This window comes from Accipiter gentilis, chromosome 9, assembly GCF_929443795.1.
Source record: "Accipiter gentilis chromosome 9, bAccGen1.1, whole genome shotgun sequence".
Classification (NCBI taxonomy): domain Eukaryota; kingdom Metazoa; phylum Chordata; class Aves; order Accipitriformes; family Accipitridae; genus Astur; species Astur gentilis.
Window position 1 is genome coordinate 40,707,529 of NC_064888.1, and position 27,417 is coordinate 40,734,945.

At 36.6% G+C, this 27,417-nt stretch overlaps 1 protein-coding gene across 1 annotated transcript; it reads right to left on the bottom strand.

The window, feature by feature from the left end:
- Positions 1-160: 160 nt before the first annotated feature.
- On the bottom strand, positions 161-26,368 carry DHX32 (DEAH-box helicase 32 (putative)). Its single transcript, XM_049809557.1, has 11 exons — positions 26,099-26,368; positions 23,143-23,336; positions 21,310-21,682; positions 18,362-18,607; positions 16,003-16,102; positions 15,716-15,874; positions 5,830-6,021; positions 3,988-4,137; positions 2,701-2,891; positions 1,658-1,839; positions 161-366 (listed from the first exon to the last, which is right to left on the bottom strand). The coding sequence occupies exons 1-11, from the start codon at positions 26,366-26,368 to the stop codon at positions 174-176; spliced, it is 2,250 nt and encodes a 749-aa protein (XP_049665514.1). The 3' UTR covers positions 161-173.
- Between the last annotated feature and the right edge of the window lie 1,049 nt (positions 26,369-27,417).

Here is a 27,417-nt window from a genome sequence, read left to right on the forward strand (position 1 = left end):
ACTAAATAATGCATGCAATTCCTTTTGTTGAGAAAAGTGCTTTTTCTATGTTTCTTCTGTTAAATATGTTTATGTCAAAAGTTCAAAATAATTACATGGGTTAAGATGGGGAAGTATATTGCATATACCGCTTTTATTTATATTTGTCCAATATATGATAGTTCAGTCTAAAATCACTGAATAATACATCTTTGTTCAGTGGGACTTTGGGGAAATTTTTCATTTTCTTTGTTGTCATTGTTAGTTTTCTGTTCCTCCTTCGTGGTTGAAACAGGTGACAAGTGATTGATCACTTCCTGCAGAATATCCTTACTTTCACTAGGAGGGAGATTGCTAAAATAATACTGAGGTACCAGCTCCACGAATCTGGTGAGGAAAGAAGACAAAACATTATTATTTTTTTTAATTGAATTTTGAAATGTTTGAGTAGCTATTTCCAGGCTACTACAAAAGACATCAGCAACATGCTGATGCATAAAGCTGCAAAGTTGGTATTTCAACTCAAAACCAAAACTCTGCAAGATGTAGTAGTAGTTTGTGCTTTCAGTAGACTTGCACTTAATATACTCAGTCTACACTTCAGGTGATTGTTGTTCAGTTCTCAATGCTGCAGATCACATGAAATAGTAATTTTTCTGGATTTGAACTTATTTTGGGTTCAATAAAATTATGAAAAAGCCTTTCTTATAAGCATTGGAAATAGAAAAGATAGGACAGTGAAATGTATATTCTCGTTGTAAAGAGATTTTTGCAGAAGGAAGACTGTAGTCTTTTCTTGAATCCATAAACAGTTGATATGGGATGATTTAGCTGGCTGAGTACATAAAACATGTCGAGAAAAAGATTTGCTGGAAAATAGCTTTTCAGGGAACAAAGAAATTTCCAGCTAGATTAATCTATGAGTACATTGCTGTGTTAACTCTTCCTTGATTTTTTTTTTCTGTATATTGTACTTTGTAAGAAACTTTTGCAACTTGTAAGGAGTTTTTTCAATGGATGAATTGACTACAGTTGCAGCAGCAGACATTGAGACTTACTTCATTACCTGAACAGATCAGCACACATTAGGAAATAAAAAAAACTGACTTAAATGGTGTTTTCGTTTGCATGAAAAGAATAGTAAGGGTGGGAAATCACAGTTCTTCCCTTTTTTAATAGTTCTGAGCTCTAATGCAGTGAGTGTTTTGAACGAAAATGAAGACATCAAGCAAAGCTACACACAGTGACAGAACAATACCGGCAACAAAGAAATAAAATTTATCCCATATATACTCACTAGTGAATATAAAAAGTATGAAAAGCAACAATTTCTTCACCTTTCCAGTGATGCCAACTCCTCTTGTTGCTTGACTAGGTATGAAAATTGTCCTCTTCTCTTATGCCTATTTTACTGATTTTTTTTTTTTTTTTTTTTTTTTTTTTTTAAAACCATATCCGTACCTAGAGTGAATCAGTTATGCTCGGAATGTTTTCTCAACAGAACCAGACGATAGCTATTTTTATGGCAGAGATGAAGGAAAAGGAGATGACTGGCGTTGACTTCTCCAAGCATTGCTCTCAATGTACACACATGTCCTTATCCTGTTTGTGACTTAAGTTAACTTGCTTTTGTGATAGAGGTATGAGTGAAGAAACAGTTTCATCATTGTTAACTTACAGATCGGGTGATATCTCGGAGACGACTCTGATGGAATTGTCTTCTGATATACTAAACTCGTGGAATAAAACCCACTCAGGAATCCTTCTGGTGTTATAATATGATGAGAAAGGATGAAGCTGGGCCACTTGTCTGTGTGTTAGCATTAAGTAGTTACCTGAGCCATCTACATCACGAGCAATCTAATAAAAAAAAAATGCAAGGAGTTATCCATTACTTAATTGAATGTATGAGATGCATAGATCAGTGTCTGCCTATTATATTAAACCCAGGAATTAAACTCGTATTCAGATACTTTCAACTGGAGAGCCTAAACCTCTTCCCAAATTTCTGTGGGAAAGCTAGGGACTGGATACTATGAAATGAGTCTTAGGGTTAAAGAAAATGTTGATCAGTATATTTGAAAGGGAACTGTCTGCAACAAATGAGGGCACGCTTACACAATAAGTATCTGAACTTGGCTTTGAAGGGTCTGTGTGAAAACAGATGTAAGAATTGTAAGACTTTACTACTTGAAGTAGTATAGTTTGGAGGAGTCGTTCTTGTATTTAGGCGGAGCATAGTGATGTGAAGGAAAGCATGTTTTTGAGTGGGAATATATTAAACCTTTCTTGTTCATGTTTACAACTACAGTTAGAGTACCTCATTTGGTTGCGATGAAGAAAACTGTATCTTATGTATATCTAAACATACTCAACAAGTCAATTCTCTGTTTCCAGGGTATTTTTGCAAAAACATCTTCAAAAAGGAAATAACGACTGAGAGAATATTACAAGTTAAAGAATTTTTTGAGGTAAAAGAGTTTTGTGAGTGAAAGGCATATTGACAGTTTTCCTCTTGCAGGGAAGTGTGTGGACTTCATGCTGTGATAGCTAAACCCCAGACAGAAGATTGGCATCGGCAGAAGTGTTTGTTACACTTTGGAAAAATGGCTTTTATCCTTTCTGATGATCGAGAGATTTCACTACCTAATTTAAGTTCTCTGAAAGCGTACTATATAATTTAACAATGCAGTAAGATGAAACCACAGTATTTTTCCTTACGTGCATAAAGTAACCAGATAAGAGAGATTTCTTAATGCTTAGTATATTTTCTTCTGATCCAAAGTCCGGTTCTGAAATGGGAAGTTCAATACGCTTCATAATCTCTACTAGTTCGGCTCTGATAATTTCTGCCATCCTCAGTGCGGAACAGCTTAGAAAATAATCACGACACCATTTCTCATTACTGTAGTCTGTGGAGGAAAAAACAGTATTTTGGCTTAAAGCAGTCTTACTGATAGGTACTATCCACAGAGATACTGCACTATAAAATGCTCTTTGACTGGTGCAATAGATTAAAAACATTTTGGAGCTACTAGCTATGTCAGAGCTGTCCAAAATTCTGATAACAAGAGCCATGTGGGTAGCTTAGGCTCATTGATATTGCTCGTAAAGTAAGTGGGCAATACTCGATATCCTTACTTGGTTTTATAGAATTTTAGCTATATCTTTCTGCATAAAAATATTCAAAACCCCTTATTTGGTCTGTAAAAAGTTATAGCTTCAAATGGAACGAGTAGAAACTCTATTTTCAGGCTTTCTGGATTCAGGCCAGGATATGGAACTGAAATCACATCTGTAATGCTGGTGATGATCCTGCATGCTGGTGAAGGACAGGTTCTCTTGGACCTTTCTTCAGCATTCAGCATGACTGAACATGAAACAATCCTACTGTTCTGTCCTAAGTTTTTAGTTAGTATATGCAAATTTAGCACTCCAAGTACTGGACTCAGGCTAAATGAACCTGAGCAAGATGTTTGAGCACAGAAAAATTCTGTGAAGACCTGCTGTCTGCTGTGCAGTCCCCTGGCTTTTATTTGCTTTCCTGTAAATGTGAACTTCACTACTTTCAATTTTTCCCCTTAAACTTTCCTTTTAGTTGACAGCTGTCAGAAAAAACACCAGAATTGTTAGGCTGCTGAGGGAATCAAGTCCCTCCTCAACTTTGTCACTTCACATCTTAAACCTTGATTATGTGCTCTTACAGGAGGAATCATCATTCTGTTTTTGTACAGTATCACTTAAAATGACAATTGTAATAGTGCTTACGTATCCTTATTGGATGAGGTATGCTGCCCTAGGTCATTTTCAATTAGTTAGTAAACTAACACTAATACTCATTTGCAGTGTCTACTATTTTGGGTTTCTCCCTGCAAATTAGTAATTCTAGAAGGAATCACTCAAAAAGGTTTTATTAATTAATGCTAACAATGACCGTTCAGATTTTTGTTTTGTGTTTTCAAAATTGGTTACAATGTGCTTCATTTTGTCTGGTATGGGTGCACTTACATTGGCTTGCGGAGTTTGCGCTGGCTTCCTTGAAGGCGTTGAAGACATTGATAAGGGTGAAGTGATCTCCTGCAGGGTGTGAGAATTTTCGCCAGCAAGTAAGAGCAATCTCTTCTGTTCCAGGAGGTGCGTGTAAGAAGCAATTCGGAGCTTAGAAAAAGATCAAGCCAGTGGTTATTAAGACGGGCAGGTGCATGCACAGATAGTAACTCCACTGGTATTTTTGGGTTTTTTCCTTTCTCGGTTCCCTTTAATCTTCAGTGTTGGATTGCTGCTGAAGAACTGAATCTATTGCATTCACTAAGGTTCTATTTATGTGGATGTTCTTTCAATCTTGTTTAGTTAATTTTTGCTGCAAACACGGAAGAAGGTGAGCAGCTTTCTCCTAGACTGGTGCCAAAAATGCTTCATAATGGCATGTTCCAATTTATCCAGAATCCAAGCATATGGTTTCTTTAATATAGAAAGAAACTAAATCTATGGATGTAATGCCTTTACTTGCTCCTGTATGTTGAAATTTGTGCCTTCCAGTGCATTTTACTTCTGTTGTGGTACTGTGCTACATAATTGTGTCTTTTGAGATGGTTGAGATTTTAAAAACTAAAGTGTGCCTATGCTCAATCGTTTACATTTATTGTATGTACTTAAAAATTTTATCACAAGTTTAGGCCCACTATTAAAAATCAAGCCAGTTTAGGCATAAACCCAAGTTGTTCTATAAGGAAAACAACTAATTCGGCATGGTATCCTGTGTGTTCATGTCCTTGCTGTCTAAGACTCCTCACCAATTTCTGGGCCTAAGATGTTCCCTCTGGGCAGAGCACAATAATGCCGTGCTAAAACATTCTCTATAGGCAAGGTTAAGCTGTGGCTGTTGAGCAGTAGATAGCTCTCAAGCATTGGTTCTGTACTAGAGTTATGCAGTAAAATCAGTAGCATAGTGCTATATGGTTAGGAGGCTGCTGTGGAGAGAAGCAAGACAAGCTAAATATTGCTGGAGCCACCATCACTGTAACACTGAGACCCGAAGGGATGTAAGTCTAGCCCTGTCCTGCACTGTGTGGTAGGATCCTGAGAAATCAGTATCATTATTTGCTGTTTGAACTTCTGGAGTCACCCTCCTCTCGATTATCCCAAAATCTTTGATTTTGTACATCTTTGATGTATTACGATTTCAATAGCAGCTTTCACAGTATGAAAAAGTTTTAAATCTCTGGGGTTTATGCATTGGTTTGAAAGTTCTGTCGCATCATATGAAAGCAGTTCTATAGTTAACAACCTTCTAATATAAATGTTCCAGTCCAGACTTCATGTGTCCAGTCTTTGGGGCCAGCTGGTTTGTCTCACAGTGCCATGTAGGAGCAGAGCAATCCATCAGGACAGAATGGTATGGATACGTAAGGTTATATTAGTTTTGTAAAATATTTGAAGTGGAGAAACAAGATCACAAAGTAATTCTTTGTAGGTCAACAGTTTGATATTGTTTATAATTAGAGTTTCTCCTAATTTGCTGCTCCATTCTGTAACAAATGTACATGAGTGTGAGATAAGAATGTTCATTTTGAAGGGATGTCCTGTGTATGCTTTCTGACAAAAGGTTGGAAGCTAATGCGGCAGCTGAAGCATGGAAATGGAGCGCTACTTATGGATTCATTACTTGTGTTTCATTGCATGCTTGAAGTCAAGACTTAAACAGCCAAAGTTATTAATTTACTTGAAATAAGCAGGATGTAAATAACAAAAGGTTGTCTTTGGGTTGCCCTTGTGAATAAGACTTTGAAAGAGTCTACGTGGATTTGGCAGGTAGCATAAGCCATGCAGTAAGACATTATTTACAAGTACCTGTTACCATGGCCGCGATGGTTAGCATTTCATCAACACACTCAAATTCACACGAAGCCAGGATTGACTTTGATAGTTGTGGATCCAGGGGAAATTCTGACATAATAATTCCAAATTCAGAAAGGTTTCCGTCATTATCCAGGGCTGCTAGATAATCGAGATCTTCCAAAGCCTGCATCAGGCTTTCGGGAGCTAATAAAAAGGAAAGATAATTCAAATTCTTGACAATGGCTACATATAAATGAATGACTGAATTCTCATTATAGTATTTCAGTTGTATATTTCCTGTGTGAAAATAATGGAAGTCAGCTTCTATTATTTCACAATGAGTAAGAAGAAAAAGTAATGAGACGAACGGAAGGCTGAGAACGTTCTAGAGGAAGAAAGTAAGGGCTAACAATTATAGGGCTGCAAATAACTTTGTTGATTTTTTTGTGTGTCAGAACAGTTTTTGTCAAAAGTCCAGACACAGTGCTGAATAGTGTATTGCGCCCAGACTATGTAAAAAACCTCCTTCCGCTATTGGTAGTCTTCAGGTATTTTTCTGTGTGTACGTTCATTTTAGAGAGAGGTGGTCGCATTTGAGGGGTGCTGAGAGATACACAAACATCTACAGAAGTTGTAGATGTTTTACCATTCTTGCAGGTGTTTGGAGTTCTCTTGGTTGCCTTTTTTTTTTTTAGCTATTATTATTTTTTCTACACAGTTTCTCATGATGTCAGAAGAAAAATGGGAACATAGTAAAAGAAAATGTCTCCCTAGCATTTGGCTGTACTTTCTCACTGCCCAAAATTAAATGTTCAATTTTCCCTTATTGTAGGTTATAACTTCCTTACAACCTCAATAGTTAGAAGTGCGAACAGTGAGGCAGAAAAAAATAATGAGTGAATATAGGAAAATAATTAGGTAGGCTGAGAAACTGATTTGGGAAAAAAGTAGGAAATAAGTGAATTTGGACCACACAGTGCATAGGGGGCATGAATACGAAAAGGACTGAAGAGAGGCAAACATGAAGGATATAATGAGTTAGGGCTTAGCGTTTAAGATGGGCATCTGAACAGTGAAAGCAGAGGAGAACAAAGACTGAAGTGATGGGGTTTGTATCTTAGAAGTTAGGTAAATGCAAGTGAGGCCTGCCAGAAGTGTTTGGTAGGAAGGTTTGCTTTGCGTATGTTGAACACCGAGCTTTCAGGCTAAAGTGGTTCGTGTGCTTTTTCTGAAGACTGCTAGATTATCAACAATTAATTCAGTTAATTGTTCAGTTAATTCAGTTTTGATCAATGGCATATTAAGTTTATTCTGTGAGGAGTACCTGCACAAGTCATAGGTCTGTCTTCCTCTTTCATGAATGAGGGTGAATGAAATCAACAACCCACAAGATTTGAAGATACAGGAGAAGTGGCTTATCCCCCTGGACACAAATACACCTTTCATCAGTTATCATTACATCTTATCAGTTATTTCTTGATACACCAAAAGATGGCATTTGTAGTAGCTCTTGTGAAGCTCTCAGCTGGGTGGGAGTAAAGAACGAAGGAGTTTGTCAAAGACTCTCTCATTAAGTATCATGCTGCATTTCTCCTTTACCTTTTTTTTCCCCCACTATTTTTCTCTTGCTTTTCTGCATCTGAGGCAATGGAAGACAGAATCAGCTTATGTATACCCTAACCCTTTTACTATTATTGACTGTTTTTTTCTTTTGGTAGATGGTGCCAGAAGAATCTGAAGCGTTATTCTGTCTTTTTTTTTAATTTTGAAAAAGTTAGTCTAAGTGTTTTCTCAGTGACATTTTGTTCTGCTGAATGAATGGTGTAAGGAACTCAGACCCTCACAGTTGCAGTGATAACAAAACATGTCTGAAAGGACAGGATTAAGCAAATCGGTACCTAAAATGAGAACTCGAGCAGGTCTACAAGAAAGCTGCTGTTGATGCAAGTAGGTCCCTTTGGCAAAACAAGCATAGAAGAGCTTTATGTGCAACCACGGTGGCTACAGTCCTGCGGCTAGAGAGAGTGAACCTGAAAGCTGAGTGGAAGTTGTCAAGCCTACATTCTCCAAACAGTAGTTGCTAGAGCATGAAGGACATTGGTGGAAATTTGGGAACTCTTGAAGTGTGAAGGCTATTTCCTCCCAGCTCTTTTCAAAGGTAGTTTTTTATTTGAGGTCTTATTGTAATGGTGAATATCTTTTATGAGTGCCAGTTCATTTAAATTCATGACTGCTCTCCTATCACTGCAGCAACTTTCTCCTTATTCCAGTTTAAGGGACTGTTTGATATTTTCTCTCTGTTTTATGGATAACAAGTTAAATTCTAGTCCCATTGAAGTTGGTGGCAAAAATTCCACTACAGCAGGACTTGGCCTTGTCCCCAGCCAAGCATACCCAGCAATGGGAAATTAATGACTGCACCGGCAATTTTTCAGGCTTCTGTGGGCTGCTGTCACATTGCATATTAATGTCAAAAAAATCTCTAAATAAAAAAAACAAAACACAACCGCAGCTACCCACACAGGCAGGTTGTGTATTTGTTCTTTTATCTCCGTTAGTAGATGACTAGAAATAATTTCTTGCTTGAATTCAATATGAACGGGAACCTGTCTTTGGCAGGCTACTTCTTCATCACGAAGATTAAAAGAAAAAGCAAGCCTGTAAGGAGCTGGTACGTCATGTTTAGCCATAATGCTGCACTTCAGGTGCCTTGCCTTCCTGCAGGAAAATCTTGAGTTTGGGTTTTTACTTCGTTAGCAGTGAACTGCTAGTTTATTGCCATCACTGTAATTAACTAGTTATAATAAGGTAAAGAAAAAGGTAAAATGGGAAGCAAGCAAGCACTTTTTGTTTTAAAACTTTTCTTTTACTAATGTTTGAAGGGAAAAAATAGTTTATTAATTCCCCTTATGTGAGCTTTTACAGAACTTTTCCAGCCTGTGAATCTGTTAGTGTTGTGACTTCACTTAATTTTAAAACACTTACTATTAGTTTTTAGAGAAATTCTCTCATGAGTCTGTAAATTCCTGTTTAAACTGTGGACCTGTTTCATTTCACTATTAGAGTTCATATCTCTGCCTGTACAACATGAGGGGTTTCTGTCTAGAGAGAACATTTGTTATCAGGCATATGAGGTTTAATGGCATAAAAGATGAGCCCTTGCAATAGCTAAAGCATCTGTAAAGAAAATACTTAGGAAATTTAAAGAAATGAAAAGTAACAGCTGATGAAGAATAAGAGTCAGTGGCAGGAAATAGGTATCAGTGATTGAAAATACAGGGAGAGTAAAATGGTCATTCAGACATATAGTAATTACTAGGAAATCATGGAAAGCTAATTTCCAGAAATCAACAAAGTAGTTTATGCTAGAACCTACAAAATATATGGTTATATGGCAGCCATTTTCAATCCCCTGGTAGCATCAGTAATTTGCATTTTTATGCCCTAGAGTTAGTTGCCTTGAGATTTATAAGCACAAATTACTTCCCTATTTTGCTATGAGTGTTACAAAAAAAAAAAGAAAAAAAAAAGAAAATGAAGACTCCTGGAGTTTTACTGTGCTAGAAAAGACAAGATAGTAAAGGTAGATTATAGCAGGTGAAAGAACAATTAAAAAAAAAACAAAGAAAAAGAGAATAGGGCTTTCAGGTATGGGTCTGCATTTTGAGGCACAAACTCAATAAAAAGCCATTGTAAGAACAGCAAACTCTTATTTGAGAGTTCTTTATGGTATGATTCCTTTTTAAATAAAAACTATGATAAAACAAAAGTAGTGTAAGCTCTTTTTAAGGAACAGAAATCTGCATTGTCTTACAATGATTTCCAGCAAGAGTCATTATTTTTAGGGCTGCTTGCCAGCGCCAACCACTGCTGCCATCGAGGCAAACCACAAGGCTTTGTGACTTGACTGCTGCCTTCACGGGAGCAAAGTTAAAAAGAAGCTCTCAAGATGTGTCCTGTATTTTCAGCAAGAAACTGTCACATCCCTGGAAGTTTAAAAGGTATTTCTTTATCTGATATTTTCTTTCCCTTGCCTGTGTTCTTTGGCTACTTAAGACTGGGTTGCTCTGGACTTGTTTCAGGAAACCTGACCAGTTTTCTGTAAATACAGATCCTACTCTTGATCATACTTAGGCTTAGTAAAGCAAATACTTAACTAAATGTTATTGTTAACACTGAAATCGTTTCTCTGAGAGTTTCAGGCTAACTTAAAGTGATATTTGTTGTTTCACAGTTTTTTGTCACTTTGACATGAACAGAGTAAATTATGTTTCTAAAGGTAGCTGCACCTTTAATCCTTTCAGTATCACATCTGACATGGACAAAATTGAAGTGTTTAAGGTGTGATAAAATAAATACGAAAGTATTATTCTTGTTGTAGAAGGAAGCAAGTGATTTAGTGATTTGCCCAAAGTTCTGTAAGAAGTGAATGATAGAGATAGGAATGAAACGTAAATTTCATTATTTTTAATAGTCCATTTAACTGCTGTATCATGCTTATCTAGAGGATCTACAGGTCCTGTGTTCTGGTTTCCTACTCTGTGAAAATGTTGAGTACGTAAAATACTTTTTCCTTGACAGATCTTTTCTTTCCACGGAAATAACTGTTACAAAGTTAGAGCTGACATGAATTTCAGGTGAAGGGATGGTGTCTTTAAGGAGCTGATTCACTGCCTGGCAAACCACAAGTTTTTCCAGCTTCTGTTAGGCTTAACAGCATGAAGAACTGCCAAAGTAATTACTGCAGGGAGAACAGTTCTGGGGAAAGGCATTTTCTGTTACTGTTTTTTAACATTGCTCCTTGGATAGCAAACTGAAGATATGGAGAAATCTAGTGCCAAGTTTTCTTCAAATTATGCAAAGATTTTTCTTCTGCAAGGACAAGTGTCTGTGTGCAGGTTTCATCTTGATTCTCTTTTCCCCCCCCTATAGCTTCTGAGGTAGGATTTTTTGAGTCTGTCATGCTCTGAAGTCACCAATTCCATAACTATTATTTTGAAATTAGAGTTATAGTTGATGATTAAAAATTACTTTTCCAAACTCATACCTTACAATCTTTCCATTCCCCCTTATGTTGTGTCTTCACTCCTCTAAGCTGGCTGGTAATGGTCCCTACTGTGTTTTTTCTGCTAGCAAGGACAGCCAGAACAGAGGCTGACCTGCATTTTCCTAACACAAATATACTGAGTAATATCCACACACCAGGGATAGCACTGACTGTTTAGTGAAGTTGGTTTTCTATCTGCTTTGTGTCGTCCTCAAAGCATGTACGTGACTGTGCAACATATATATCCACAAAGAGTATAATTTAAAGAATATTCTATAATGTCATAAAAAATATTCTGAATCACTGTGGTTTCTTTTGTTACTCTCTAGTAAGTGGCATGAGAGTAGTCCAGCTTTAACCTACTAATGAGGGCTACCCCTTCTCATTTTTGGGATGCCCTTTGTGATACCAGCTCCCTATTCTAAACAATTGTCTACATTCAGTATGGTATGTGCTCAGTTATTGGGCTATACATACTGCAGTGACTGTCATTCCTGATGCCTCTTATCCCATAGATATGGGACTGCTGCTAAGCATAAGGTTGTCCAGTCCATACTTTGATTCCAGTGTGTGTTTCCTGTCTGGTCCTTACCTCCTCCAATTCCTTTTATGCTTTTCCACTGATTTGTGCAGTGAAGACTATGAGGTATGTGGCCATGTCTATGCTATCAGAAAGCTTTTCATTAAGAGATATATAATACTATTTAATTAATGAAATGCAGAAATTAAGACATCAAAGAGTCAACAAGTGAACTTAAGATAAGGAATCTGTCATGAAGTGACCTCTGTTGAGCAGACTTTACATGGTGCATTGAGTTTCTGTCTTTGACAGTCTGTTTCTAATGAAAACATACACAAACAAATTTTGTTTCTGAAACAATTTGAAATGATATGCATTTATACAACTCTTGTTATGGATATTCTAGAAATATATTCTCAGTGGGGTTATAATAATAGCATAGCACTCAAAAGTCATGGTATCCATGACCATCAACAAATATTTTAATCTGAAAATTGTTTATGGTAATTCTGCATGAATGCAGCATATGCAAACTGCTTTCACCTTGATTTCTTATGGAAATTTTACATGGCTTCATCTTTATACTGATTTGCATACTTTAAATAAGGATTTTCCCGTGATTTACAAAAATACATTATGCTGCTGCAATCTATGGGAAAGGAGTTCTTTTGTCCCATTATATAACATAGTAAAGATCTAGCTGATTAACTGATAAAAATGTAAACACATCCCTATGATAGTGGCACAGGAATTCAAATAATGCACTTCAGAGCTGCAGTGCCAAATACATTTTCATATGGCTCATGAATTCTAAAGAGGGTAACAAGTCCACTGCATTTGCTCATCTCGATTATAGTGTGAATTAAATGCAGCAGCTGTAAGCCTGACATGTTTGTTGCTTTCACAATGCAGTAATGAGTCAGAGTTAATCCAGGCTTTTATTTTTCCTCAAAGAGCAGCAGAAAAAAACCTTATGCACATTGTTGTTGAGCAGAAATAAAATGTTTTACTGATGTAATTTTTGTTTCTTTACTTATCTGCTATATGTTCTTTATTTCATGTACAGGGAATGGACTGTGAAGTACTTCTCTTTGAATTCTTGCTATGAATTTCAGTGTACTTTTGATTTGTTTGTTCAGTAGTTCATGTCCATATGTTACTCTGTCATCTCAGTGAAAACATTATTTTGTTTAGGAAAGATTCACCTTGGGTTAAAAGAACCCAAAGGCTCCATCTGTTTCAATTGCAAAGAAAACTTGAGAATGTTAGCTGAACAGAAATGGTGGATAGGAAAGTCTGTGGCATGCGTGGCACATGGGGGATGCTGCAATGTGTTTACTTGCTTTACTCAAAGGGAAATCAAGTCCAAGGAGGTGAAGAGACACGGAATAGCCAAGCCCAGGACAAACTGTGCTGGGCAGAAATAGAAAGGCTGTTTGTGTTTTTAGCATCTGTACGATTTGGCCGGGTCAAATGAGAGCATATAGAAATACTGCCATGTCTTTTTGTTTGCTTGTTTGTGGGAGGTTTTTTTGGTCCAGTTGATCTTGTGGCATGTTTGGTCGAGGGTGGGCAAATTGGCTTTGTATGCATTGGCAGTAGATGTGAATAAGAATTGATATGCCCAGGAGTTTTCTTAGGGTCAGAAAAGCCACACTGCTTGTTTTGTGAGCTTTGTTGCTCATCTTTTTCACTTAGGTCTGTATACCGTCTCAGAGAGCCCTCCTCCTCTTCCTCAGCCTTTTTCATCACTTCAGGTTACAGAAGGTTTATGCAACTAAACCAACTGCAGCAAAGATAATGAAACCTTCTTGGGAAGCTAAAATCTCTTGCTCAAGAAAGGATGCTTTCCATCTCTGATAGCTCTTCTCTTTGCCTACTCTGCAATACTCTCCTGCAGTACATAATCCAGAAGGGTGTAACATCTATTTGACCTTAGTGAATAGAAATGAAAAAGCTTCAGGGCTACCCTTTAACTGGATACCAGAGGTATTTGGAACTGGGCAGCAAGGACTCCATGGTGTGACTTTATGTTTGGTCTCTACCTCTGCTGGACGAGGTCGTGCTTCTTTAGCCACTGGAGACCTGTGTGGCATTGAGTGTGTACGGCAGGTTGGGGCTATCTCAGCACAGAATGAGAAAACTTGGGCTTTCACAGGCTAAGATCATTGACCCAAAGCTCTTGGGAGGGCCCAAAAGAAAGGTTTATGTGCTTGAAAGCTTGACATATTTTGAGTTCTGTAAATTGGTCTAATACAATAACTAAATCCCCTTACAAATTTGCTTCCTTCAGTATTTCTGTTTCTTTCAGACCAACCAGATACTTCAAACTGTCTGTATTCTGATAGTGTGAGCTTTATAGTCATCTCTGGAGAATTGTGGTAGGGATATAACTTAAGTATTAGTAGGGAAGAGGTTTGTTGCCCAGTCAGAAGTTGGAAAAAGAAAGCTCCAAGGCAAAAAAAGCCAATGTGTGATCTATCCTAGGATAAAGGAAGCATTGTACTAGACAATTAAAGCAATGTTTCAAATGTTTAATTGTGTGGGGCCTTAAGACAGGAAGGAGACAAGGAAATTGTGCAGACTTTCTCATCTCCTTTCAGTGGACCCCCTACAGTGTTTGTGCGATTTTTTTCTTTGTTCAAAGAGTTTGTCTAACATTCCTCACACTGTTTCAGTAATTCCTCAAACTTTTCAATACCTTGACCTTGCGCTTTTGATCTAGTTAGGAAAAACTTTTTCATATTTGATGCCAATCCAAGTAAAGCTGATGCATTCATCAAATGCCTTTACAATTTTGTACACATCAGCAAGATGCTTTCTTCAGCTGCATTATCTCAAAAATACAGACAAAACTTAGAATTCCTATATCTGTGAATTCCTTAAATGCCTCTAGCGTTTCGTTCTCTCTGAATACCAACTGTCTCCATTGTGCATTTAAATCACAGCATCACAGAATGGTTTGGGTAGGAAGGGACCTTAAAGATCATCTAGTTTCAGCCCCCCTGCCATGGGCAGGGACACCTTCCACTAGACCAGATTGTTCAAAGCCCCATCCAACCTGGCCTTGAACACTGCCAGGGATGGGGCAGGCACAACCTCTCTTCAGTAAAAGCAACAATACATTTTAGAATTATTTTTTTTTCTTTTGGTAAAATACTGCCTAAATTTGAGTGGAAGCCAACTGTATTCTATAACCATCTTCCATTAAGGTTTCCTAGATTCGACACAAGAGGTGACACTCATAGGGCCAAAATACTCTAATTCTCATCAGTCTTGAATGAGTTACTGCTCAGACTGGTAATGCTTTTTTCACATTTCTTTTAGGCATGTTTCTGCTAAACAGGCAGTCAAGGGAAAAGTAGAATAAATTCTACTTAAAAATTCCACTTACAATCTATCACAACATGCAACAGTGGAAATTAAACTCTTTATTACTGATTAATTATAGTGCACAACAGGTAGAAGACAAGTGATTGTTCTAATTTTGTGTATGTGCATGAGGAAAGGGAAGATAATATAGGAATTCTTCCTATTTGCACTGGAAAATTATAATATATGAACCTAGCGGTAGGTCACATGATCCCCAAACCAGTGAAATCAGTACTATTTCCCTCAGTTTAATTGTCTTCAAATCAATAGCAGAATTTGCAGTGGTACTTGTGTTTTGTGGTAGGTCAGAACAAAGGAGAATATAATTCTATAGAAAAAGCCCTAAAATATGAAGTCAGAAAAAATAATAAAAAAAAAGCAACCACTTTCTTCACACTTCAAAATTCAGAGTATTCCCTGTCTAGTATTGAAAGTTTATTTGGCTTTATTTTATAAATAATATTGTCCTTAAGTAACAGCTTATTGTAAATTTGAGGTGGGAGATGCTGGAGGATAAGAAGAAAGCTGATTTCCTCCAAATATATCTCCTAGGTAACAACAGTAGTTTATTTGGGTTGTAAACTTTTGATTAAAGGAATATGTTTTATTAGATATGTGTACAATGCCTTGTACTATTGGGGACAAATTTTCTTTGTGGGTTCCAGGAAAATAATATGAAAAGTAGATAAGAAGATATTTGGAATATTGATTTTTTCATTCCAATTCCTTTCAGATACTTTATGGCCTTTTTCAGAGCAAACAGTTCATACACGGTACCATTTTTCTAAGTGCAACTATTGCATTGTGCATGGTTCTAGCAGATAAGTGGTAAAAGCAGTAGCAATATTCTTATAAGTACTTCAATAAAAAACAGTACTGTGAATAACAGGACAAAATTAATCTTCAAATAACTGCAAAAATAATAATAAAAATATGGAAAATTGGTGCATCTTCATTACCTGGCCTGCTTATGAAGTCACAGTGTCTGAACCCTGCTATATCCATCCTCTTCAGGAAGAGAACCATGCTAGTTAGGTTAGATTCCTGTATTTTAGCTGGTAGATGTGATTTCATTTCTTTGTATGTAAATTCTTCAGGATACAAGCAGAAGAGTTTTCCTGGAAGAGATTTTAGGAAAATTACTTTTTTTGGTTTTTTTTTTTTTTTTTTTTTCTTTTTGCATTGCCACATTGATTCTATTAATACTTTAAGCTAATGGATTTAAATTTTGAGCTAATAATTCTACCTGATGAAGACATGCCCAGAATTTGTTTATGCATCTCTGCTTGACTTTTGCTGATAGGCTGCGTTATAACAGAGTCTGCTCTGATTCTAGGATTGTACACCTTTAAATGAAAGAGATATTAAGCATCAGATAAGTGAAGACTACAAAAATATTAATGGTCTGTATTGAATTTTTGTCTAGGTCATTTTACAGAAAGTGTAGTAACATTTTCATTTCTTTTTATAATACATATTTCACCAGCTTGGAAATGAGAGCAGTCAGCACTTTGATAAATTGACAGACACTTAAGTTTTGCAATAACTCTGTAAGTATACTCTAAGATAAATGTCTTTTTCTGAAGAAATGTACCTTACTAAAGCACAAAATGTATACCTATGGTGTAATCGAGAAAAGCATCAAAAAAGATTATTTATTTCTTCCAATGACAGAATCCCAACATTGTCTGATAGCATTTTGTTCCATAACTCCAGATTGTTTTCTTAATACTGAAATCTGTCACTTCAGTACAGGAGACAAGGACTGTAACAAAGGTGTACAATGCCCTATTTTATTTTTTTCTTAATTGTACTTTATTTTGATTAAACTGAGGAGCCAATTCACTCACTATTCTGACCACCAGATGATGTCCATAAGCTTCTGTAGTATATGGCAAGACATAAAACATCTGGATAAGGCAACTTTCTAATCATGTCATCTGAATCAACTTTGTCTACTTTAAGCAGGGCTTTAATAAAAAAGATAAAATGAGCTTCAGTGCAGGGGACAAATTTCTTTTCCTCTGGGTAAATTTATTATATATCCCAACTGCAAGACTTATGCAGGATTTTTTTCTGCACAAAATTTTGCCTGTTCCCTCTATGTTCTATTGACTTTTAGCTGTGTGGACTGAATGTCAATTTGAATTGCTGAGGCATCAATATTAGAGGACTAAACTTTAGTTGTTAGGACAAAATAGTTGAATTAAAGGGTAAAAATTGCATAACCAATAGAGGTGATTTGATGGCCATCAGGACTGTGTTGAAACTGAATTGTTTCCATTGCTTCATATTTCTGCTTCACAGAAGTCTGGAAGCACTGAATTTTACTTTGGGCTTCAGATTACTGTGGAAGTGAGATTAATTTCCATCATCCAAGACAACTGTAGTTCCAGAAATAAGTTGTTATGCATGGCCTAATTGAAAACTGCTTTTAGGCTTTTGTTAGTTTCACACAAAAGTATGACAATTTTATTTTTTTTTCCTTGACTTGAGGCTGAGTTAGTTTAAAACTCTCATATGAGAACCTTTAAAAATGATAGTGTTAGACACAGGTTTTTGCAAATGAAAGGTAGAGGCAGTTCCCAAGCTTTTTCCTGAACTACTTTCAAGGCTAATCAGGGTTAATGATCCCTGATCCAAAATTTCAGGAACACTTAACTTTGATTTTGGTGATTCCATTCTGGATTGTATAAAGAAACTGTATTGTATTGTTTCTTTTGCCTATTCCTGCAATATTTATTTTGACTAGCAAAACATGTAGGACCATTACAAAGCCTGTAGTAGTGCAGCTTTCCAATTCATGTAATGACTTCTTCCTACATAGTCACTCATTCTTTAGGACATCAGATTTGTATAAATGAAAGAAACAAAAGATACGTGTTTACAGCTGCACTAGTTCTTCCCAGGATAGGGTGGAAGACAAGAACTGAGGACATACATAGAATGAAATGTAAAAGGTCACGATTAATTTGATAAATCGCAGCATTTTGAGGTACTTGGATGGAATCATGTATCCAGAAGGAGCACAAGCAGCTTTAAAAAGGAGTGGTTCCCTATGTGAGCATCCTGTGGCATTATATGATATGTGGCACTACACTGATTACAAAGTTGTTAAACAAGGGATGAGGTTAATCTACTAAACCACGTAATCTGCCAATAGGTAGCCAAGAACTGATTGTATTTTGCTTTACCTATAAGATACTGAAGAAATAATTATGACTGATAGGCCCAAACTAAAGTGAGATATAGTTTGCAAGTGAAATGTCAATTGTTTCATGCCCAAATGAATGGCAGTTTTAGCTGGGAGTGTTAATCTGGCTTTAGAAACTTGAAGATTTTCTTTTCTTACTTAATTTAGGAAGTAATTGTGTTTTCTTGCTTGATTTTCACATCAGATGTCCATGAAAGGTATTTAAATTTGGTTAATTTGAATGTTAAAAATATTATAGAATCTGACTTATGAAAGAATATAAAAATACTTGATCCTTTAGAAACCATTTGCATCAATCTATTAGCTGCACATTTCCCTTTACCCCACTCTGAAAAAAAATCTTATTAATAGTTCATTTTTTGGCATACTGATTCTGGTTAACTTTACTAACCTTTCTTCTTTCAACACCGACATCAATGACAAAGGTTACTTTTTTAATCCAAATCAAAGATTCTCCAAAGCTTGTGGTGAGTAGCACTTTTCTTCTGTATTTTTTGCAGCATTTCTGTTTGTCTTGATTTGGTTTGGGAATTAGGTCTTGTCTTGTGGGGTATAAAGGAACTGGGATGAGTTCTCCAAGGTCAGGATTTAAATTAGACTGTTCCTGTCTGATCATTTGGTAAGCTTTTTCAATTTCCTGTAATCAGGAGAAAGATATTTTTTTTCCCCTCCCTCTCAAATATGTAAACCAAATATCAATATTTAATTTTAAAGCAACTTTTTTACTTTAAAATGAATTTTAACTATGTATCAAAGTATAACAACATTTAAATTTTACATGATTAATAATTAAAGGAAAACAAAAGGGAACAGAACTATGTATGAGAATTTACTGACTGTATCCGCTAACTATAGACCAGGGAAAAGCTGGGCTGTTTTTTGAAATATCTTCTCTTCTGCAATTTTCAAAATAGTCTTTTCTGGCTTTAATCATATCCAAACCAACCTCCAGGGGAGACAGTTGTCCAAAAATATAGCATAGGAATAGCAAGGCTGAGAAATTACAAAAAGGTCACTAAACTTTATGTATATAGGACATGTAAGATGCATCCACATCAGTGATTCAGTGCCAGAGAGTTTGGTGTAAATTTGTCGTGTGTGTAGGGCTGGTAATGCTGTTGCAGGTACTCAGGTACCCCATTGCTGTGCCCAAAATGTTTTCTCTTTTGCTGGAACCAAATTTATGCACATGGGGTGCCCTGAGTGGCAGCGTCCTCTGGGAGATAGCTCACTATATGTGCACAGTGCACCCTGGGGCTGGCAACGGGGTGATCTGCACTGCTGGCCAAGGTGCCATGTGCATGGGTGCTCCTGGAGTCAGAACAGATCACAGCAAATCACTGCTCCAACCTTCTCCAATCCCTACTGTCCCCATCACTGGAAGGGCTAAAATGGCAGAGCCCCTCTTTGGGGCACTTTGGAAACTACCATTATGTTCTTAGTCCAACTACAATACATAAAAAGATAAAAGTATGCAGAAACCTCCCTAATTTGCCTTAATTGTTATGTTTAAGAACATGTAAGGATTGTGAAGATTTTTTTGTTGGGGGGCAGGGGGGAGTGTCCCTCCTAATGATTAATAAACTCTATGAAGGCTTAATAAAGTCAGTAAAATGCCCCTAAGCTGTGTTAATGGAACATCACCTTTAAAACAGTCCACAAATTCAGGGGTGGAATATAAATTGTAAAAGGTTTTGTTGTTGTTGTTTTAGTCTTTTTTTAAAATATAAAATCATTTGTGTTGTCAACAATTTTTTTTTTAAAGGTATACAAAAATCATTCATAGACTTGTTCAGTTTGAAAGGGATTTTTTTTTTTTCAAAAGAATTTTTATTAGCAAACACTTTTCAAAATTGAGAAACCAGATTGAGTTTCTATTTGAGAATGTCACTACATTCATAGTAGTTATAGGTTGAAAGTATTCTATAAAAACTCTTATGAAGATACGACAGTGGCATCTAATAGCAAGGCTGGCACCAAGACAACTCATAAATCTTAATGTTCTTAGTTTATTCATATTTTTGTTCAGCTTAAAAGACAGTTGAGTGCTAGGGAACAGTGAGCCATTAGCAATATGAAACTTTAAATCACAGTTAAGCAAGAATGCATGGGATGTGAACTGTGTGGTAACAGTTCATAATGAGTGTTTTGTTCATCATGAGAGAAAGAACTAAGTAATCTCTTCTTGGCAAGAAAGAAATTATTATTTTAGTATTGTGTGAGATTTGCCCATCAAATATTTTTTAGCAGAAATAAGACTTTATTCCCAGTCCTTCAAAATGGAAAAACTATGTGTTTTGTCTCTTTACATTACTTATTGTAAATATGGGAAATGATACAGAGAATTCATTAATTCATAATTTGTAAAACTTGTGTCTCTAAAGTTTACAACTGATAATTAGCATTAGTGAAAGTGTTACAGGTCCATCCCTTTTTACAGTGAAAAGCAATTCTACATGGGTAGTTTATGGCAATTTATCTTTGCTTGTGAAAAGTCATTATCTCCTGGAGCTACTAACGTGAATTTGTTGCACTAAAGCAGATTTAATGATACAAAGTGGAAGGCTGAAGATCACTATCAGGAAATAAATAATAATTTATAAGGATTTCAAGTCTTGGAATGTTTATTTGATGGGCAGATTGCTTTGACAGTTATAAAGTACTGTGAAATTTTTTGGAGTAGGACCTAATCATGCAATCCTGGCAGCAGTGGATTTAGGGCATCACTGCTGTCTTCAGGGATTCAGAGATGCCACTATTTAGAACAGCCAAGCCCATGCAGATTCCTGCATTATCTGTAGCATCTCCGGATTGACATTTGCCTCCTACTGTTGTGTACACAAATGGTTAGGAAGTTTGCAGCCATAAAGGAGAATGCAAATGGAAGAACCTTTTAGGCAGATTTGAGGCAAAAACATTCATGTGAAGTAGGACATTTACGCAAACTGGACATCTGTCCATTCTTGCCAAACAGGGATAACACAAAGTGTGGTGTACCCAATGCCAGAATAGGTTGTGATGTATTAACTCCCTACATCTATGGCCCTTGTCCCTGTGTGCCGCCTTTGCTACTTTTTGTATCACACAGAAAGGATGATGGCCTTTCTTTAAGCCTACAGACAATCTGATAGTTCCTTGTATTGGTTTATGCTATATATATATTTAATATAGAGTTATGTATACCATAACTTCTTTGTAGAAAAAATCCTGAAATGATAAAAACTGTTGGCAGTGTCTGGTGTCTTACTGTCAACAAGATATTTATAGGTCATATAAAAACACAGATGTAAATTGTTTCTTGATTAAAATCAGAAATATTGGAATCAATTAATAACTTACTTGTTCACATGCCAGAAAGATCACAATGTCACCCTTCTCTTTTGCATGGTGTATCTCAAAGAGCAGTCTTAGTGCAGACAGAAAGTGGTCTTTCTGAATGCTGCAAGAGTATACAACCTCTGCGTGGTGTTTGTTTTCCACTCTTATGAAGGGGATGCTGCCATAATAATTCTGCAGTTTGCTGGACATATGAGGCGCAGTGAGTATTACCAGCCTCAGTTCTGGTCTTGATATCAAGACATCTTTAAGAAGGCCAATTAATGCATCTGTTGCAACAGTTCTTTCATGCACATCATCCAAGATGATAACGCCATAATAGTTCAGAAGAGGTGTAGACATCATTTCCCTTTGTAGCATATCATCTGTACAGTATCTGCAACATACAAACAGAAAACTCTACAAAATTTCTTGGAATATTCAGATTTGATTGTAAGAAATTAATTCAGGGTCTTGGGGGCAGCTTGGTTCTTTCTGTTCTAACAAGAAAGATTTGATAAGAACAGAGGGTCTATTTTGTAGCCAGTATCACAGTCTCAACTATGTGTTTAAATCCTTCTTTAAGTAGCTAGAAACTCAATGTAATTCAATGACACTAAGTGGCACTATGGTTGAAAGGATGCTCTAGGCAAAAGAAGAAATACATCTGCCCTAAAATCATAACTTATATGGCCTTTCATCTTCCAAACTATCTAAGCATATTGCATGCCACAACCAATTCTCAAGCTAGGAACTAATACTTTTAGATGAAGAAAAGAAGGTGTACATGAGCACTTGAGGCAGTGCCAAAACCAAGGTGAGAGATTAATTCATACCGTAAAGTCCTCCTCACTTTTATCCCTATTATTCCTGCTACTGAAATTTTTTTAAATGATTTTTTTTTTTCTGTATTGCTCAGCAGGACTTGAATTCTTGAACCAAGTTTCGATGTGGGAGAGGGTAGGATTCATCTCCCTGTCACATCTTGAGCAGCTGCAGGAAGATGTGCTGCAGGATGAGGCTTACAGAGTTCTCCGTGAAAGAGAAAGGATACACAAAAGGAAGAGTGGTTGAACTTGATTTTCAGAAGTGGTGAGTAGAGTATCCTCTTCTCCACTGGAAATCAGTGACTGGGAAAAAGTCATCTATGCTCTAGATGTTATAGTTTGTGCCTGCCATATTAAGGAACCAGAGAAAATATCTCTCCTAACTTTCGGAGAGGCTCAAATTCTGAATCCCTGTGTTGCTGCTGTCACCTGCCTATATTTAATACATTAAGTGCATTTCTTATCTCTTAAAAATCCTCCTAAATGCTTTTTTTCTCTTGTTAATGAATATACTGTTTTCTAGCCATGATTTTTGATTGCTTTTAAATTGCAGCTTTACTTTGTGATGGATTGTCCCATGTTCTCTTACGGTAATCAACACTCCTGTACTGGAAAACAGAGAAAGAAAAAGTGGAATGATATGGAGGTTACTGAGGCGCTTAATGAAGTTTTGCACAGATGGTAACCTTGCCCACTTAAATCTCTACTACAATTTAACACAGAATACCTCCTTCAAGCCTTTTACAGTTTATTGATCAATCACAAAATCTCCAGTATCTGCCTTTTAAAATATTATACACAACTTCATAAAGCAGATTTGGGCTTTTTTGTTTTCATACTGTATGCAAAAATCTTTTGCAACTCTAGCAATGTTTCTCCCTGGTTGTTAGGTTATCTGTCCTGACCACGTTAGTGGAGTGGTGCAATGAAGAGCTAGGGACTGGGGTGCTGTCAGCTGCAAACTTTTGCACTTGCAAAGAACTATAGGCTACATATTAGTTTGAAGGCATTGAAAACCAAACACACAAACCTCAGGATAGTGTCTGTTGTACAGCAGCTTTCAAATGGGACAAAATAGCCCACTTCATGGCCAATGTTGACATCCATTTCATCAGCTACACGCAGTGCCAGCCACACTGCTGTCTGCTTGTGGACCTGGGTGCATACGACTACGCCATGTTGATAGCGGACAGAAAGGCAATACTCAGCACACCACTGAGGAATCTGAGTAAATAAGAAAACAGACATATTTGGTATGTAACACACTTAGCAGAGACTGTAATTCAAAAGAAGTAGACAGTGTGGAAGAACCAAATCAACCTGAGCACCCGCCTCTTATCGTCTGCCTGACTACTGATGGATGAGCTGCACCTAACACAGAAATTATCTGCCTTGATAAATGTCCAGACCCAGAATCTCTTAAGTAGTCAAGAGTTGGAGTGACATGGGCCAGAAGGTTTACCTGGGAATTTCTCAACTGGACTTAGATTAGTTTGAATATATTGCAGAAGCGGCAGAATTGGCCTCTGGGGAGCAGGTAACACTGGCATCTCCTGATTGATCCAACAATGTTAGTGCAGTTGTTGTCAGGGGCTTCTCAGCTGGCTCAGTAGTAAAACTGCCCATGCTATATCATATTCAGGTGCTTGACATGAGAAACATGTCCCAGGAAAAAGAGGATTTCAAACTGACAGATGCCATAGTAAATATATGTAATTTCAGATTGATTACTGCGTAAACAAATAAAAATGAAACTGAACTGCTTCAGAAACTTATGCAGTAGCTCTCTAATTTATATATTTTGCAGTAGAAAAATGAACATTAGAAAATACTAATGTGTTACTGTCATGAGAAAGTAAAATTACATTATAAATATTATTTTAGTGGATGTATTAGGTTTCAAATCCTTTACTTAATCAACATATATAAACCAAGTGCATCAGCCACAAATAATTTATTCCTGTATAATTATTTATGTTTCTAAAAATGTTTAAAAAACAGCCAGCAATGTGTTACATCTTATTAAACTTGTTTAAGGGCAATTGAAAAAGTGAACGTATCTTAGCATGTAGTTCATTATTATGCAAAGTTTGTTTTGTATAAATTAAAGTCAATGACAAGGGCTAAAGACTTTGCACTCCAAAAAATATTCCAGGCACCAGGTAGGTGTGTATCCTTTTTATAGGAGCATAGGAATTTTCAATGAGAAGTATGATGTCTCTACTTTCATATGTGATCTCTAGCAGTGTCCAGCATGAAAGTCTCTGGCAAATATGAGATGCCCTGCAACAGTAATTATCCTACAGCTTTACCTGCAGGAAAGTTTTTGCCTGATCCCAATCATAAACAATAATGTTTTGGCTTATAACACTTGCTTGAAAATTCTTCTCTGCTTGCTGCGGTAACAGACTTAGGTTGTTATATATTATTACAAAAGAATTTGATAGTCCTAGGGGATATTTGTGTGTTTAGAGTCAACTGAGATCTTGGCTTCAGTGATGCCTTTTAATATGAGTTCTGTAAAGTAATTGTGTATTCTTGGAAAAAGCATTTGCTCTTGGCTGAAGTAAGGGAAAGACCGTTACTTCTCCCTGAGAAGCAGCCCTACTGATTTCAATCCTTCATTCCCTGAGAACTTTTCTCACCTTCTCTTATGACCTGCCTGCAAATCCACTGTATTTTTTTCCTGTTATAGCACTAATCAGAACCAAACCACACTTTCGAAGTAAGAATATGCATTGAATCCAATGCAGGCATTGCAGAGTTTACCGTTTCCACTGGGCATTCAGTGTGATGATGGGCAAAAAGAGAATAAAATGACAACTTTAGTTATTATTAAGGAGGAGGCAATAAAATTCTCCAAATGTACAAAATAGTGGCCAGCCAAATGTAGAAGGGATGATTTATTGATAAAATACTAACGCAATCTGAAATAAATCCTAAAGTATTTTACACTTAGCCGTGGCCTCTCTGAAGACAGTAGAAATACACCTGTAATTTTAGTAGGGAAGGATTTTAGCTGATACATTCTGTAATACATATTAAAGTATATAGTTGATAGGTTTACAAGTTGAGGTGTGGTGTTTAGATGTGCAAACAAAACAATAATTTACAGTGTACATACTGATAGATACAAGAAAATTTTATACAGAATTTTTCTAAGGTTATGTGTATATTTGGTTCTGAATTTTAAACTATAGTAGTTAATGCACGTGGTCTTCAGTGTTCAGAAAGGGCTTGATATTTTTAAATTTAGTATTTAGTACATAAAAAGTTGTAGTTTGAGATTTTTCAGTTGTTTATGAAGCTGTGTCAGACAATCACAGTCTGAGAAGTGTTGCTGTTCAGTGCTCAGTTTACCCGCAAGCCCAAAAGACATCATTAACCAAGTAAAAACATCTTGTAATGGACAAATGTAAAGTAAGTGCGAATTGTTTGTGAGTATTTGAAGAAGTTATTTAAATGTATGCTTATATATATGTATTATAAATCTATATTTGTCTGCATTAGTCTTCTGCCACCTTCTGTATTTCACTTTCCCTCTCAGGCCTTAACACCTCAAATTAAAATAGATGCTTGCACATCTGTTTCTACACTGAGAACTGCTAAACTCAATACAATTATGTGTGTGTACACTGCAGCTGAACTCTTCAGAACTGGATGTTATTGTATTGCAATACCATACTCAGCGTAGCAATAGCCCACTACTGACAGAAACTGGATACTAGTATAATATAAATCTGGATATTGATGTGCCTAAAATAAGTAAAGGGAAACAGCAGTGAACAGTAAAAAAAAATAGTAAATATATATATATAGTAAATAGTAAATATAATAAATATTAAATAATAGTAAAAATAGTAAATTGCAAAAGATTTTTCGGTTTTAAAAATATGTATTATTAGTAAAATAGTAACTCTGAAAAGTGTACAACATTAAATGTTCTAAAAATAATAAAAAACCCCAACCAAGTATGTTGTACTGACCTGGGAGCTCTTGCCAGTCTTAGCCTCTCCTGATACAATCACAATTTGATTATGGAGCAAACTTTCCATAAAAGTATATTTCTCTTTCCATACTGGAAGTTCTTCTCTTTCTTTCATAAGTTTATAATAACGGGAAGAGTAAGGCAAACCATCAAAAGGATTAAGCTCTAAATCTTCTCCACATACTAGTATTTCCTCTTCATCACCGTCGCTGCAGTCAAGTAATTCTGAAAAGCAGTGGATCTCTGGAGAAATGTTTAAAAACTCCATTTTTCTTACATATATTATTCCCAGCAAAAAAACATTATTAGTGGAAGGGGTCCTTTGTGTACTGATTGATCATTCAGGCCCCCTAAACCTGAGGAAATCCATTTCTGCTTGCTTCAGGATTAGTATTTCGCAGCTCTTCAGTTTAAAAGTTCAGTCTTGGGGTCCAGCTGCCGCCTTTGTGGTCTGTTTGTCACACTTCAAGTGGTTCAACAACCTCGACAAAACATATTTAAAAAAATCCTCCAAACTCTTCAAAATAGCAGTGATTAAACCAAAAGACGTTAAAGAGAAGCCGAGTAGCTTTTGCCCTTTAGTAGCACGTTAAAGCCGGACCGTGAGTACCAGCCAGTGTGTTTGCTCTTGTCTGCTACTGCTTGGCTGGGCTGGAGAATAATTGGGAAAAAGCACGCTGAGCCTGACCTTTATCACTCTCGCCTGTGCCCCGGCTGCTGTGAATAGGAGGCTATGGGGCGATTATTGTGATTGCAGAGATTGTCATGTGGCCGGCTAATCCTGGCACAATGGGGTTCACCAAAAATGGGTGCAGCAAAAACAGCGCAGGGGCTGCGAGCGTGCGGTTAACGGGAGGTAACTGCTGCGTGAAAGCATCTGTCAGGAACAGGCAGCATTTTTATTTTACGTTATTTGTAGCGGTTTAGAAAGTTGGATTAGCAAAGAGTCTTTTTGTGTACTCTGTGTATTAACTTGGAAATCTTGCGAGGCTTTAACAGCATTTTGCCACAATTAAAAATCTAAGATGTACTTAATACATTATAAAAAGCATAGAATCGCCAATTCTAATCCTTCAAGGGCACCAGCAGTGGCCTTGAAAGATGGGGGAAGAACAAATTACTGACGTAAACTAACTCCAACTCTTAGGCCTCAAAAGTAACAAAATAGAGTCTCCTAATCTTGACTGATCTGTACTGTAACAAAAATATTAAATAACATTTTTTATTTTAGTTCCAGAGGCAAGTGTCCTGTTGAACAATGATACTGATAATGTCTTGAACAGACTGAGCACAATGCTTGTATGCTTTTTCTATATC

Coding starts and splice junctions, on each gene's coding strand:
- DHX32 (XM_049809557.1), bottom strand. CDS start 26,368: ATGGAGTTTTTAAACATTTCTCCAGAGATCCACTGCTTTTCAGAATTA. Junction 4,138..5,829: donor CATCGCGGCCATGGTAACAG/GTACTTGTAAAT, acceptor TCTTTTTCTAAG/CTCCGAATTGCTTCTTACAC. Junction 1,840..2,700: donor TATCTGGTTACTTTATGCAC/GTAAGGAAAAAT, acceptor TTTTTTTATTAG/ATTGCTCGTGATGTAGATGG.